The 14,904-nt window shown below is 26.3% G+C and overlaps 1 protein-coding gene across 3 annotated transcripts; it reads right to left on the bottom strand.

Moving 5' to 3' along the window:
* Positions 1-366: 366 nt before the first annotated feature.
* On the bottom strand, positions 367-11,190 carry LOC105835778. Of its 3 annotated transcripts, XM_012679320.3 has the most exons (10): positions 10,836-11,183; positions 9,459-9,524; positions 7,582-7,749; positions 7,353-7,512; positions 6,946-7,017; positions 5,969-6,085; positions 5,590-5,694; positions 2,781-3,047; positions 2,554-2,646; positions 367-2,471 (listed from the first exon to the last, which is right to left on the bottom strand). In XM_012679320.3, exons 1-10 carry the CDS (start codon positions 10,913-10,915, stop codon positions 2,361-2,363), a joined length of 1,239 nt encoding a protein of 412 aa, XP_012534774.1. In that variant the 5' UTR covers positions 10,916-11,183; the 3' UTR covers positions 367-2,360. The 3 variants fall into 3 exon arrangements, with proteins under 3 accessions (XP_012534774.1, XP_012534776.1, XP_012534775.1); XM_012679322.3 differs by lacking the exon at positions 5,590-5,694 and having other exon boundaries at positions 10,836-11,190; XM_012679321.3 differs by lacking the exon at positions 6,946-7,017 and having other exon boundaries at positions 10,836-11,187.
* Positions 11,191-14,904: the final 3,714 nt, after the last annotated feature.

Below are 14,904 nucleotides of genomic sequence, written 5' to 3'. Positions count from 1 at the left end.
TCATGATGATGTCATTAGAATACCTTTTATGTACTTATAAGTGACAAATAAAATCACAATGACATCATTATGATGTTATTGTGATCTTGTGTTCTACCTGGGTAAGAAGATAAATTTACACGAGATGAATCACCATCAGAAATGAAGAATACGTTTTTAGATCGTACACACATATTCATATATAGATAATCTTATAAAAAATTGGCGTTATTTACAAGTGACATTACATATAATATGATAAGAATTATATTTCTTACTCTATATTATGAATTAAAGTTAATTAAATTTCGCAGTTAATACATTTAAGAGAAAAATTTGCTTAAAAAAAGGTGGGAAATAAAATTAATAATACAAAAAGATTAGGTAGGTATCAATAGCATCAATATAATTTTTCATTTTTTATAAGTTAACAAAATGTTCGATTAATGTACGGAGAATGTTGACATGGATATCGATTCGAAGTTGATTTGTAAGTGCGATAATACAAATTCACAACGTTCCAACTATTCATCATAATTTAAGGATCAAATCTTTTTACGTAAATTTTTAAATATATCAAATCTATGTATAATTGTATATATACATTAAAGTAATTGTTTATAAGTTATAAAATAATATAAGTGGACGGTTGTGGATAATGAAATAATGAAAGTCATTGCGTTTTACACTGTTATAAAATGCCTTAAATCTAATTATCATCAGTTGTTGGCTTGGTTGATAGAACGGTATTGTTTGCAGAAAAAATGTAATTCTTTGTTTTCTTTCTGCTTTTCTTATCTATTAGCAGCATAATATGTATAAGGAAGGTTTGTCTAAAAAAATACGTCCTTATACGCTTGTTGTCAGCCTAAAGTTAATCTATATATAATATACATTCTTACATAGTTCTTTTGCTTATGTTATTATTTTTAAGTACAATTTTATAATGTGTATACATAATAAATTAACCTTTTCTTTTTTGTTACATTGGTTAAAAACAATTAATATACACCTCTGCAATCAAATAATAACATTAAAGAAAATAGTTGAAGAAAATACATCAAGAAAATAGTAATACTTAGGAATTTAGTTTTTCGTGTATGTACACTTTTACCATTCATTGATATACTGAGATTGTATTTGGATTATAAATTATATGTATATAATATACATATTAAACTATTTTTTATAGAATACTATTTGTGTACAAATTCACCTTCTAAATATATACATTTTTTTATTCGTGTCATATTTTATTGTAGACATTGTTGTTTTTTAATATTGATCTTTAAACGAACTTTGTTATTGTTCTAGATATTTTTTTCTTTCCAGATAAAAACTTCAAATGTTTTCTTTGTTGAGAAAATATTTAATAGAGCATATAATTTATCTTTAATCTTGTGTTTTATACATAGAGAATATTTATATTATAACAAAATTTATTTAAATAAAATTTTAGAAAAACTCAACGGTTATTAAATAAAATCACATTCGTCAGATTTGTTTGTTAATATGAAATGACAATTATAATATATTATTACATGTACACATAATACATATGAAGATAACTACATTTGTTTCTTCAGTCCTTGCAGAAATATCACAATCGTAAATTTTTTGTACTCGGAGATATTTCTTCCGAGAAATAACATGATGAGACCAATCTTCGAGCTTAAAGTCTTGTATCCGTTACTAAAATTTTTCAATTTTTTTTCTTCGTTTTATTGTAAAGATTATTTTTGATCGCATTTGCAGGAGATGTAGAATATTATTTTAGATTGATCTTATCAAATTTTATCATGTATTGTAACTTACAAATTATATGTCCATGTTCCTTTTGCCTTTTGAATGTAACGAAGTGGAGTAACTGTATTCCTAACGTCAAGGCTTTTTGATCTTCTTACGCAATCTTGACTTAAAACTCTACATCCCTGACTTAAAACGACATTGTTATAACTACCACGAGGAATACTGTCACTGCTTGCTACGCGTCTTACATCACCTTTTCTCTCTTGAAAATTTCTCGACGGTGAATTATCTAATACGGAATCTTTAATTTTATACATGGACTGATTATTTTCGAGCAATCTCGGGTTTGGATCAATCGATACTGTTTTCGGGCTGTATGTTGAGCAAACTTTTTCGACATATTTTTCGACATCATTTCGTCGAATTTTCGACTTATCGTTATTTTCTTCGAGTAATTGGTGGCCAAGCGTATGATCGTCGTTGTTGCAAATCCCATCATCAGCGTATTGACTCAAAGTTATCGTAGAGGAATCAAGCGAGTCGGAGAATTCTGGACTGGGAACAGAAGACATATTGCTGAGATGGGAGAAGGCGACCGTCCCCTGTGGATTTTGGGGACGGTGTCAGAAACATCATTCTTCTAATTCGTCCATTCGATTTCTAACAGCCATTTCTACAACTTCCAGACTCGGATAATCCAACTCCTTAACTAAGCACAATACAGCAGATAATATGTTTGAATTCTGAAAAGGAAAATACATGTGTTACAAATGGTAAGTATTTCGAATTTAATCATGCGTTGTAAAATACTATCGTAAAACATACTCTCGTCACTGGCCGTCTGTGATAGTGAAATTGGTTTCTACATTTGTCTTTTTCCGCATGTCTTACCCACCCAGGTCCTTGATTTATATCTTCCTGTAAATATTACAGTACAATAATTTTTGTAAAATCTTTGTACGTAGCATTTTGTATTACAATAATGCTGACAAAAAATCAAATATTATGGGTTGCATTGAGTTTATTATTCAAGTAGTATAGTTGAATCTAACCCTTTCGTTGTGAGTTGCCATTCTTCTTGTTTGAGGCGTCTGCGGAGGTTGTGACGAATCCTCATATTCTAATCTTGTTCTCTCATCATAACCATAATTATTTCTGTCGTTACGCTTGTCATCAAATTCACTGACAGCATACTGCGTACGTTGCGGTGTTGATGCGTATACACGCTGAGGTACTTCGTTTCCACCGTACTCAGAGTAAGCTCGTCTTTCATCGTAATCTCCATTATGTCGTTGTACTACTGGACGTTCATCGTAATCCTAAAACATCATATTCTATAAAATAATTGTAAGCAGTGTACAAGTTATATTAATTATATCTTAATATATCTTCTATCTTCATCTTGAATATAATAAAAATGGTAATAAAAATTAAATTGACAGATGTTTACTTTATGTTTATATTATAAAATGTTCAATTTTATTAAAAAAATTTCCTAAGAATTTTCGAATTTTCCAGGAATTTTATTTACAATTTTAGATAAGTTTATAAAATTTTTAAATAAAGCTTTGAAATCAATTTATTATATACGCGCTTTTTAATGTTCCTTACTAATACAACTATGAAATAAAATCATTTGAGTTTTGAATATTAAATTTAAAAAAATATTAAAGGAAAACAACATAAACTAAATGGCATATAAAGATCTGTCCACAATATGGACCTGACTTATTAAAAGTACAAAATTCGAAAAATTAATACATAACGCTAATTTAGAGTAACGTATTATCTTATGTTACTATCTATTCTGTTACTATTTATTGTTACTAATATTTTTATATAAAACTTACAAATCATAAATGTATATACTTGTACATCGTATTGTTAATAAATTGTCGACATTTTTCATTAAAAAAATAATTACATCAATTTTGTAAAAAAAGATTTAAATTAAAAAAAGTAAAATTTCAAAAATTTTCTTGAATGTCAATCCCATAAAAATTCAGAACTTTTAAAAATAAAAAAGAAATTCCCTAAAAATTCCAAAATTTATCTGGTTTTTTCCGATAGTCCGTAAACATTCTGATTATTTTTATTAATTCTTTATTCTTATTTGATATATTATAATGTGCATATTGTATATTGTATATATATATATATATATATATATATATATATATATATATATATATACTGAGCAGTAAAATTAACGCAACAAAAATGTTTGCCAAAATTTCATTCAACTTCAAATAATCGTAACTTTCGAAATTTATCGTATTGGAAAGTTCTTTTTTTCATTTTAAAGCTTGAAGTTTCTATTTTAAAGAGCATTTGTTAGATTTTGATTCTCTCTTGATGCGCTCCACTTGGGTGCAGTAAATTTTTCTCAAATAATAATTTATAAAAATTATCGTAAAATATAAACTTTTCCCTACAAATTGAAAAAAAATTGAAGTCTTTTTTTTGGCGGAGTTATTAACATTTTAAGAAAAAATGGTTATTTTGATTTTCATCGCTTATTACTCGTGAATAGATCAACGTACAGCGCTCTGCAAAAAAACAATAAAAAACTGAAAATTTGCACTTTCAAATATTATTGATAAGTTGGGAAAAGCGCTTAGGCAAATTTGGCACAAAATTATTGAGAGGAAATTATTGAGAGGTGCATAAACATATGAGAACGTTTACAAGCAGTAATTGATTAAAGAACGTTAGTGTTTATTACTGGGGAGTAATCGTACTATAAAACTTTGCTTTAGCGATGTAATTAGATCTTTCTTCACGACAGTACATTGAACTAAATGAAAACCATAAAATATGCAATTTTTTACGTAATCTTTAAATGTAATTTGTTGTTAGAAAAAAATAAATCTATGAAAAAATTAATAATTGAATTTGAAAGTGCATTTGAAAGTGCAAACTTTCAACTTTCTAATGCTTTTTTGCTGAGCGCTGTATGTTGATCTGTAACGAGTAACAAGCAATAAAAGTCAAAATGACCATTTTTTTCTTAAAATCTTAATAACTCCGCCAAAAAATCGTACAGACTTCAATTTTTTTTCAATTTGTAGGGAAAAGTTCATATTTTACGATAATTTTTATAAAATTTACGAGAAAAATTCACTACACCTTGTGGAGCGCGTCAAAGTATAAAAATTTTTGAAGACAAAACATTCTTATTTTTAAAGAAATGCCGAAAAGGGAAAAGGAGATAATTAAAATCTGACAAATGCTCTTTAAAGTAGACTTCAAGCTTTAAAATAAAAAAATACTTTCCAATACGATAAGTTTTCGCGAAGTTATGATTACTTGAAGTTGAGTGAAATTTTGGTAAAAATTTTTGTTGCGTTAATTTTGTTGCTTAGTATATATCTATTTATAATTATTCATATTTTAACATAATTAGAACTATTTTACAAACTACAACGTTGTCTTATAATTTCCAATCTATCGGCTATATTCTTTAAAAGTAAATATTATAATTAAAACAAATGTTTATTTTGTAAATTTTATTAAATAAATTAGTATTAGATCTTATTGATTTTTAATTTTAGAGCCAATATGAAAATATGTTAGATAAATTAAATTAATATAAGAGCAATTAAGACAAAGAAAAATAAATTACCTATTATTAAACATTCTAGAGACGTCTAAGCTAAGTGATATGTAGCCAGAAAATATATTAAATTCGAATATTTATCTAATTATCATTGCTAACAAATATTAGTACGATAGTATTATTAATATACTATAAAATGTATTGCATAAATGTAGTCATTTATATTATGAGTAATATCTTACTCATAATATAAATGACAAGAATCATAAATATGCTTAAAAATGCACTGCACTTGAATGTACCTTGGATATTTCAAGAGTGTTAGTGGTCACAGTCTCACTGTTGCTGCGTGACTCTGCACACACAGTGTCATCTTTGCTCTGATTCTTTGATTGTCCATTTTGCAGCTGTTAGTATAATTAGGCAATAAAACAAATTTTAACTTATAATTATGCTTTAAATCTAATTCCTTCGATTTAATTAGTTAATGCAATGAGTAATATCGAATTAATAAATTAATTGCACATTTTTTATAAAAGTATTGTACTAATATTATACATTAAGGAAACTTTCCAGGACAAAAATTACATTTTGTTATTAATAAATAGTTATTTATTTTTAGAAATAATTACTAAAAAGCATTTATATGTTTTTATTTATATGATATCATGCATGACTGACCTCATACGCATATTGATTATTTTGTGAGTAATGATGTGACGATGACGCATTATAATTTGCGTTTCTTCTATCAGGGTCATATTCTTCATGTATATGTTGCGTTTCATCAAAGCTTCTCTGAAAAAACAGTTCTACTTTGCTTATATTTGAATTACATATTGCTTCATTATTATAATTTAAGGATTTCTTACAAAAATTAAACAAGTCTTTAACAAAATGTATATTGTGCCACCAAGTCATCAGTAGCGTCACAATCACAATTGTAAACAATTTTGTTTCAAGAATTAAATAGAAAATGAGAGAAATATATATATAAACAGATAATAAATATAAAATTTTGGCAAGAAGTAAACAAGTTTAGAAATTTTGATTCATTTTTTACTTGTTTATTTTTTAATTCAGATGTTTAACATAATCAATATCTAAAAATCAAAAGCTTTGTTGTTATATATTGTGTGTGTGTGTGTGTGTGTGTGTGTGTGTGTGTGTGTATCCGGAGTAAAATTACAAAAGAAATATAAAAGTTTGTTTTTGTTAAGAGTGATTGGTATCATTTTTGTATAAAATAAGTGAAAAAATTGTTTTATACTTTAAATAACATTTATTTTTTATTTCATCTTTATTATTATTATTATTAATATTATAAATGTAAAAATATTAGATTTTACAGGATAAATAATAAAAATTTTTTTTTTCGCAAAAACCTAATAAGTTCAAAGATTTGTCCTTGTTTTTCTAAATGAAACCTTAAAATATTAATCAAAGATTACAATTTTGTTTTTATATTTATTATATTATGTCCAGAGAAAAATGTACAATAAATGGATTAAAGGTTTTGTTTCTTAAAAATTTAATTTTGTAATCTAATTTGATTGTTGTAGGAAACCCTTCAATTACATAAATATCTTGTGAGTTAATAAGTATATTTTAGTAATTTACAAAAAATTAATTAAAAAAGCGTTAATTTATATAATTACCTGATCACTAGAAGAACTGTACCTCCTAGAACGTACCAATTCAGTTTCTTCAATGTATTCAATTGCAATATCCTAATTTAGTATAAATGTCGTTAGCATTTCAATAATGGTTAAAAATGCATTTAAAAACACACATAACTATTTAAATTAAATTTAAATTTAAATTAATACATTAAATTAATATGTAATCCGCTATCGATATATATATATATATATACAAAAATTTAAGCGGAGAATGAAGAGGTATTAATATTTTAAGATGTAAAGCATAAAGCATAAAATATATATGTAAAAAATTATTGATGAAATAATATGGATATTAATTGTATACAAGTATTTTAGTATTCCATCAATATTTTTTGTTATTAGTAGATATTATTTAAAATATAAATAATAATTATTATTACCTCTGGGGTTACTACATCTGATTGCGGAGAAGCATCTACTTCAAGCGGATGTATTAAAGACCGCCCAAATGTCATTGCAGTTTGCACTTCTTCAGGTGTTACTACTTTATCATCTAATTTCTCAAGATTTGGCAAAGCTCTAAGTACCGCTAATCGATATCTGTCAAGATAATAGGTCATGAAGTTCCTATAGTTTCTTATTTTACAGCATCTGCTATTAAATCTTTACCCGTCCTTTTCTGCACATGGATTTTCACCGAGCCATAAATTTCGTAAATTAGGCAATCCTTGGAGATAACAAACTTCATTTAAATCTTTGATATTATTTCGTCTTATGAATAAATCTTGAAGCTTGTGGCAGTATTGAAAATCAGCAAGTGTATTAATATTATTTATGCTAAAAATAAATATAAATGCTATTATTATTTTTGTTTCAAATAAAGAAAGGAAAGAGAAAAAATTGTTATTTAAAGTAAACCATCTCAAATTAATATGCTTTATTTGAAATAACGGAAAATGGTATCATTAATTACTTAGTAATAATTCACATATAATAGCTTATACATTATATAATATAATATAAAAAAGTGAAAAACATTTAATAACCCATTAATTTATTTTATATCTATATACATAATATAGAATAAGGTAATTAAAATAAGTTAATTAAATTTGGCTGATATAAAAAAATCTAGATTTACATGCTTTCTGTTAATATTGTAGAAAAATAATTAATCTTATAAAAATTGCACATCTGTTATTGTTTATTTAGAATAGCAAGCATATAAGTAAGAGATTTTTTATAAAATTAATGAGATTATAACACTGTTAAGATGATTTAAATAGAAAGTTTCAGGAATAAAGACATTTTTACATATTTACTATATATTTTTAAACATGACATTCTCCGTACAAGAAAAAAGATTATATACATTTTTATTTCTATTCTTTATTTTATAACTAGGTCTAATTTTTGGTGATCTATAATTAATCTTTGATACTCAATAAATGGTTTTATTAAGGATTTCAAATTGTTTTCGAAAGTTTCTAAAAATTTCAAAAGTAATTAAATTATATTACATCTTTTTTTCAAAAAGGTATAAATATTTGTTCTAGAAATTTAAAAGTAGGTTCATAAATTTTTAGATTCTTTTTAATTACTTTAAACAAAATACACAGCACACAATATTATGATAAATATTCATGAATATTTATTATTAATTTTTTATTAATACATATATAATATATAAAACGTAATATTTTACATTAATACAATATTTATAGTAAGTAAACACATATAGTATTATTTTATCATTATGATAAATTTTTGTAATTTGTTTAATCTAAGATTCATAAATATTTATTACTATTTATTTTTTATTAATAGATATATAATATATAAAACGTAATATTTTATATTAATACAATATTTATAGTAAGTAAATACATACAGTACTATTTTATATATATTTTATCATTATGATAAATCTTTGTGATCAGTTCAATCTAAGATTACAAAAATAGTTATGAAAATTTTAATAATTATTTATAAAATATTTAAATAATAATTATTTTTTGTAAACTGTTCATAAATTGTGTTCTATTTGCGTGAAAAAGTCGGAAACAAGATATCTTGATTGGACCAATATTGCTTTCTCATACTTTATATTTAAAAAATAAAAAATAAAAAATATTTAATCTTTTTACTAGATTTCACATATTCCAGATACCGATCTTCATATCTGTTCATATCTGTTTCTCTATATTTTTCAATATTACATACTAAGACAAATCACAATGAATTCAAAGCATGTGTGGGCAGAACAACTTCTGAAGTTGTGGGTTGTGACCATGAGTTTAATGTAATCACGTCCAAATAGGAATACATTGCAGTCTATGTTTTCGTAAGATGAAAAATATCTTAGATCACGATCATCAATAGAACGAGTTTACATTCCTGCGTAATAAGTCGTTCGCTAATGAGCATCGAACTACCTGCTCTCAAACTTAATTCAAAATTATATACAACACTGTATAAAGTGGAATTTTTTTAATTGCAACATTTTTCTTGTTTCAACATTTAATTCAACTATTTTGATAACTCACCTCAATGACAATACTTCCACATTCTTCATCTTTCTTAAGATACTAACATCTGTTAATTCTGTTCCCCTATAAAAAATATATTTTTTTAATTCAATGTAAAGAAAAAAAAGTATTGTAATAATTTACTTATTTAAGATGTTTATTCAAATTTTGTAAAAAAATTCTTTGAGAATCCTCAGATTTTTCACAAATATTATTGAAAATTTTAGGTAAGAGTTAGGGACTTATTTTTTATTTAAATATTGAAATATATTTACTATACTTTTTAATATTTTTCTTAATCAAACTATCACAAAAAAGGTTATTTAAGTTATAAATATTAAATTTGAGAAATAATGTAAACGAAATATGACATATAAATTGTTTGCAATACACAAATTCACTAGAGAATTTGTAGTGTTTAAATACGATGTCAAATTAGAACAATGTCATTAACTTTTTTCTAAAAATTCTCAAAATACATGATAATGTACACAAATGTGTTTATTGCTAATCCATTTTGTATCATTATTTGTAATTATTTCTTATTTATTATTTATAATTTTATTATATTTAGAATTTTATTTAAAAAATTATTATTAAAAAATATAAAGAAAAAATAATCAAACAAATAATTTTGCTAGAAAAAGATGCAAAACCTATTTTCGACTCATTTTTAACGATAAATGTGTCTTTAAAAATACAGTTATGTCACATATGCTATAGAACCTTAGAAATAAATATACAGATTTGATTTAAAGTAAATTGAAAATATGCGCCAAATAAAATTAAAATTTTGAAAGTAAAATTCCAAAAATTTGATAAAGTCTAATAAGAACTATGTGATTTTAAGATAATAAATAAATTTTCTGAAAATTCCAAGTTTTCTCGGTAAACATCCTAATAATTATTACAGTATTATTATTATATAAAAAACAAGCAATTTTGTGAGAGCTTCTCACTTACAAGGATAAAATAATAAACGTCGAAAATATTCTTTTCCCAAATTTTAAATGCTTTTCGTTGCAACAAGCATTTATAAAAACACTTAAAAAAAACCTAGCCGCATATCAGCAGTGCGTTACTCCGACACACATTCAAACGGATAGGACATTGTATTGCACGCAGAATTCGCGTCAAGTACTTTTTCCACGTATTCTTTCACACAGTGTCTCACGAGTAGCAGTTAGTTACGCTCGGGTGATTGTAATTCCCTTTTTTTCCCATGGTACCGTAGAAGAATTTGACAACCTAGCTCGCGCGCGCGGTTTTGCCCGCGTGGCCAAATTGTCCGAGCTCGAATATCGCGCCCGGACAATCGGCGAGTCGCCACTGAATTAATTCGCGACGGACGGTCGAAGAACGACAGACCTGTCATCGATCGTAATAAATACTTACCAGCAATTGAGTTTCTTTACGGCGGAAAAGTCAGAGACTCGCGTGCGAGCCACGACCATCTCCTCGGTCAGCTTCACCATTGTGTCATTCGCGTCTGGACGTTATTACGCAACGGGAGATCGATATGCGGCCATCCGACGAAAAATTCAATGCCGGCAATTCGCGAATACGCGAGATTGTATTATGCGAGATCACGGTAAATTTTTCGAGTGACGCGCAACCTAACCAATCGCCATGATGTCTTACTGTCGACTAGTCGCGAAGTAGGCTGCGAATGCTTTCACTGATCCGTACCTGTACTGTAGTCGCTCGCTGCTGCTGCGCTGCTTCTCGCCGTACTCCGGCTCATGCGCACCGCAGCACAGCCTACGAGTACAGCTGGTTGCGTTAATCCTCTGTATACATGCGTTACGCTTTATTATCTTTCGATATTAGGTCGCGACACATTTTAATTTTCATTGCCTTTAAAAAAATGAAAAAGTTGATTAATGACTTTCAAACTTTTACTTTTATAAACAGCGCATAATACGTATTTAAAATTATTTAAAAAATGTTTATAATAAATTGTTTAATAAATATTTTATGCATATGTACATTTATCAAAATACTTCATAAATATTTTTGTGATCTCAGATAGAATACAGATTATAAAGATTTATAATAAATATCATAATAATACAATTATATGTACTCTAAACTTTTTGGAGTAAAATTTCTTACTCAATTGAAACGAGCGAACCTGTAATTATATACAGGGTGAGTTTTAACAGCTGTCGGAACTTTTTACCATGAGAGATAGAATTACCGACTGCAATCTTAGTAAACACATTGTACGACATATATATGTCGTACATGTGTGTACTAAGATTGCAGTCGGTAATTCTATCTCTCATGGTAAAAAGTTGGGATAGCCATTAAAACTCACCCTGTATATATAATCTAGCCGTATCCTAATCTTGTAAAAGCATTATAATTATATGATGATCCGTCGGTACATGAGGCACCTTCGGTCTCGGCTGCCAGTTGCGCGGCACTATCGATAAGTAAGTTAAGGGGATGCAAAAGCTGTCCTGTTTTACCAATTATTTTGATTATTTTCAATTCACTAATCTTTTAATTGTATTTACAGAATTAAAAATCCTTTTCCACAATTAAAGTACAAACAGTAACATAATACGCACGTAAGAAATTTATATAAAAAACGAAAAAAATTTTTAATTTGTAAATTATATTAAATTTTTTTGTTTTTTTTTATAAAATTCGCGCACTAACTGGTGGGCAAACGCGCGGCGACGCAGTAAAATAATTCTTTAATTAAGAGTAAAATATTCACTCCAAAAAAGCATTCTCTCCAAAAAAAAAAATAAAAATGTGCACTTTTTGATAAAGAGTAAATTCAGTCTACAAGAGTGAGAAGTAATTCCAATTCGAGTAATTCGGCGTGTCACTCCATATTTCGAATAAGATTTTCACTCTAAAAAATTTAGAGAGTAATTGTATTGTATATATAAGTTTATGTACTAACTCTGATAGAAAGATTTCGCAAACCTTGCACAATAATGGCATCAAAAATTGTACTAAGATAATTCACCATAACGCAACAGTTTTGTCAGAATATAATTCTTAAATAATATTTGTCAAAAATTAGACGAATATAATTTGAAACATAAATATTTTGCAAATTTTATTTCAGCATTTAAAATTATCACATCAGCTTCAATATTTTCACAATGTAATGTAGCAATAATGCAGTAATAATAATGTGCAATATTTACAGCATTTTATCTTCAATATTTAATTCAAAATTAATATCAAAATGTATTACAATAAATTTAACAAATATTACTTATTAAGCAGATATTTAATAAACATTAAAAAAGGGGCACTTTGTCTGACAGATTAGTCGCGTCCTATCAATTTTACTATCAATGAGATTAATTAATTCTCCGATGAGAGTGAATTGATCTACAATCTCAATCATAGTAACAGCGGCCAGAAACTCTTAAATTATTCTTACATTATAATGCACAAATATTGAAACATGAAATATTACACATCCTATGTTTCAATATTTGTGCATCATAATTTAAGAATAATTGGGGAATAATTTGAGTATTTTATGCACAATTATATTTCTAAATGTTTTAAACGTGTTACGACTGAAATATTTTTCTCAATTATAGAACAATTTATTTTTGAATTTAATTTTGCAAATGTCTTGTTAAGATAATTCGCCATATCGCTATTGTTATGCCAACATATCATTTCAAAATTTAATTGCGCAAATATTTAATGTTTCATAAAAGGTTAATGTTTTTACAACTATTTTCTTAACTATGTCCTCATAATGACGGATTATAAATCTTTTATAATATTTTGTCATACAATTTTATGAATCTTTTCTATCGGGGAATGTTTATAGCAATAGCCAGCAGAAAATTAAAATTTTATAACGTTTGTAATTGTAACGAATAATAAGTTTTAATAAGTCCATAACCATATAACTCATATGTTTTGAATGAGATATCATACTTTTTGTTTATAAATATTTTTAATTTTACTCGATAAACTTGACTTTCTATATTCTTTAACTTTTAATTTTACTTAAATATAAGTGGTTCAAGCTTTAACATTTTATATTAGTTTTTATTATGGATTAATAGAGCAATACAGAAATTTATTAGGTAAAACTAACAATGTTAATGAGAACAAAAGTATATATTTTTAAAAAGTATGTAAACACAATCAAAAATTTTTCACACATATGTAATTCACACATATGTCACAATAATATGTAATTATATAAAATCAGATAGAAATATATAAAATTATATATAAATTACGCATTATTTTACATAATTTTGATCATAATTTTGTATAATATTGTCTAAATTGTTTACGCATAATTATATATAATATTTTATTGTAAATTATATATAATTTTTCATGACTTTAATCATTTATTAATTTTGTATAATATTGCCTGATGCTGTTCGTGCATAATTATATATAAATAATATTATACATATATGTATGTACATATAAAATTCTCTTTTTTACTAATTCTTTTGGTACGGTAAATATTTTTTTGCTCTAAAATAATAAAAATAAATTTTCCAACTTTTAAAAATTCGAAAAATATTAGTACATGAGAAACCGAGTCATAAAAATTCCGGACTAACAAGATCGCAATTTTTGAACTATGACAATATGATATATTATTGATAATATTTATATAAAATTATTTATATAAAAAATAGTATATTTATATTTTATTTTTTGACATTATAAAATAAAAAAAAACAAGGATAATTTTAACTAAAAAAAATATTAAATAGAAACAAATCCCACAATTATCAATAATTACAGTAGCTGCATATGAAATGCTTCTAAAAATTAAAAAGTTAACATTATTTTTATTATTATTAATATATCGGTTATTTAATAATCCATTTTATATTTACAAAAATATCTTATTATAATTTCTTTTAATAAAATACGTATCTTACAAATAAATAGTAAATAAAATAATTACAATAATTTATCACTAATATGTTTTTACTCATGGTGAAAAAGATATTTGAAAATATTGTCAAATAAAATAAAAAGTTACCCTCGTTAATCTCATAAATAAACATTTGTTGTGTTTTTTGAACGTGCCTAAATGTTTACTAGGAGAAACGCGCGAAATTTCTGATTGGCTGATCCCCTATCTATTACTTTTCCGAGATTCTGTTTTCCGGATACCGGCTGCCATGGGACATCACCCTTATAAAAACTTATAAAATTGTCTTGCGTGAGAGAGAGGAGAGGAGAGAGAGAGATGAGAAGAGAGAGAGAGAGAGAGCGAGAGAGAGAGAGAGAGAGAGAGAGAGAGAGAGAGAGAGAGAGAGAGAGGAGCGAGAGAGAGAGAGAGAGAGAGAGAGAGAGAGAGAGAGAAGAGAGAGAGAGAGAGAGAGAGAAGAGAGAGAGAGAGAGAGAGAGAGAGGAGAGAGAGAGAGAGAGAGAGAGAAGAGAGAGAGAGAGAGAGAGAGAGAGAGAGACAGAGAGAGAGAGAGGAGAGAGAGAG

The sequence above is a fragment of the Monomorium pharaonis genome, chromosome 6 (genome assembly GCF_013373865.1).
Source record: "Monomorium pharaonis isolate MP-MQ-018 chromosome 6, ASM1337386v2, whole genome shotgun sequence".
Lineage (NCBI taxonomy): Eukaryota > Metazoa > Arthropoda > Insecta > Hymenoptera > Formicidae > Monomorium > Monomorium pharaonis.
This window is presented reverse-complemented; position numbering and strand designations above follow the sequence as displayed.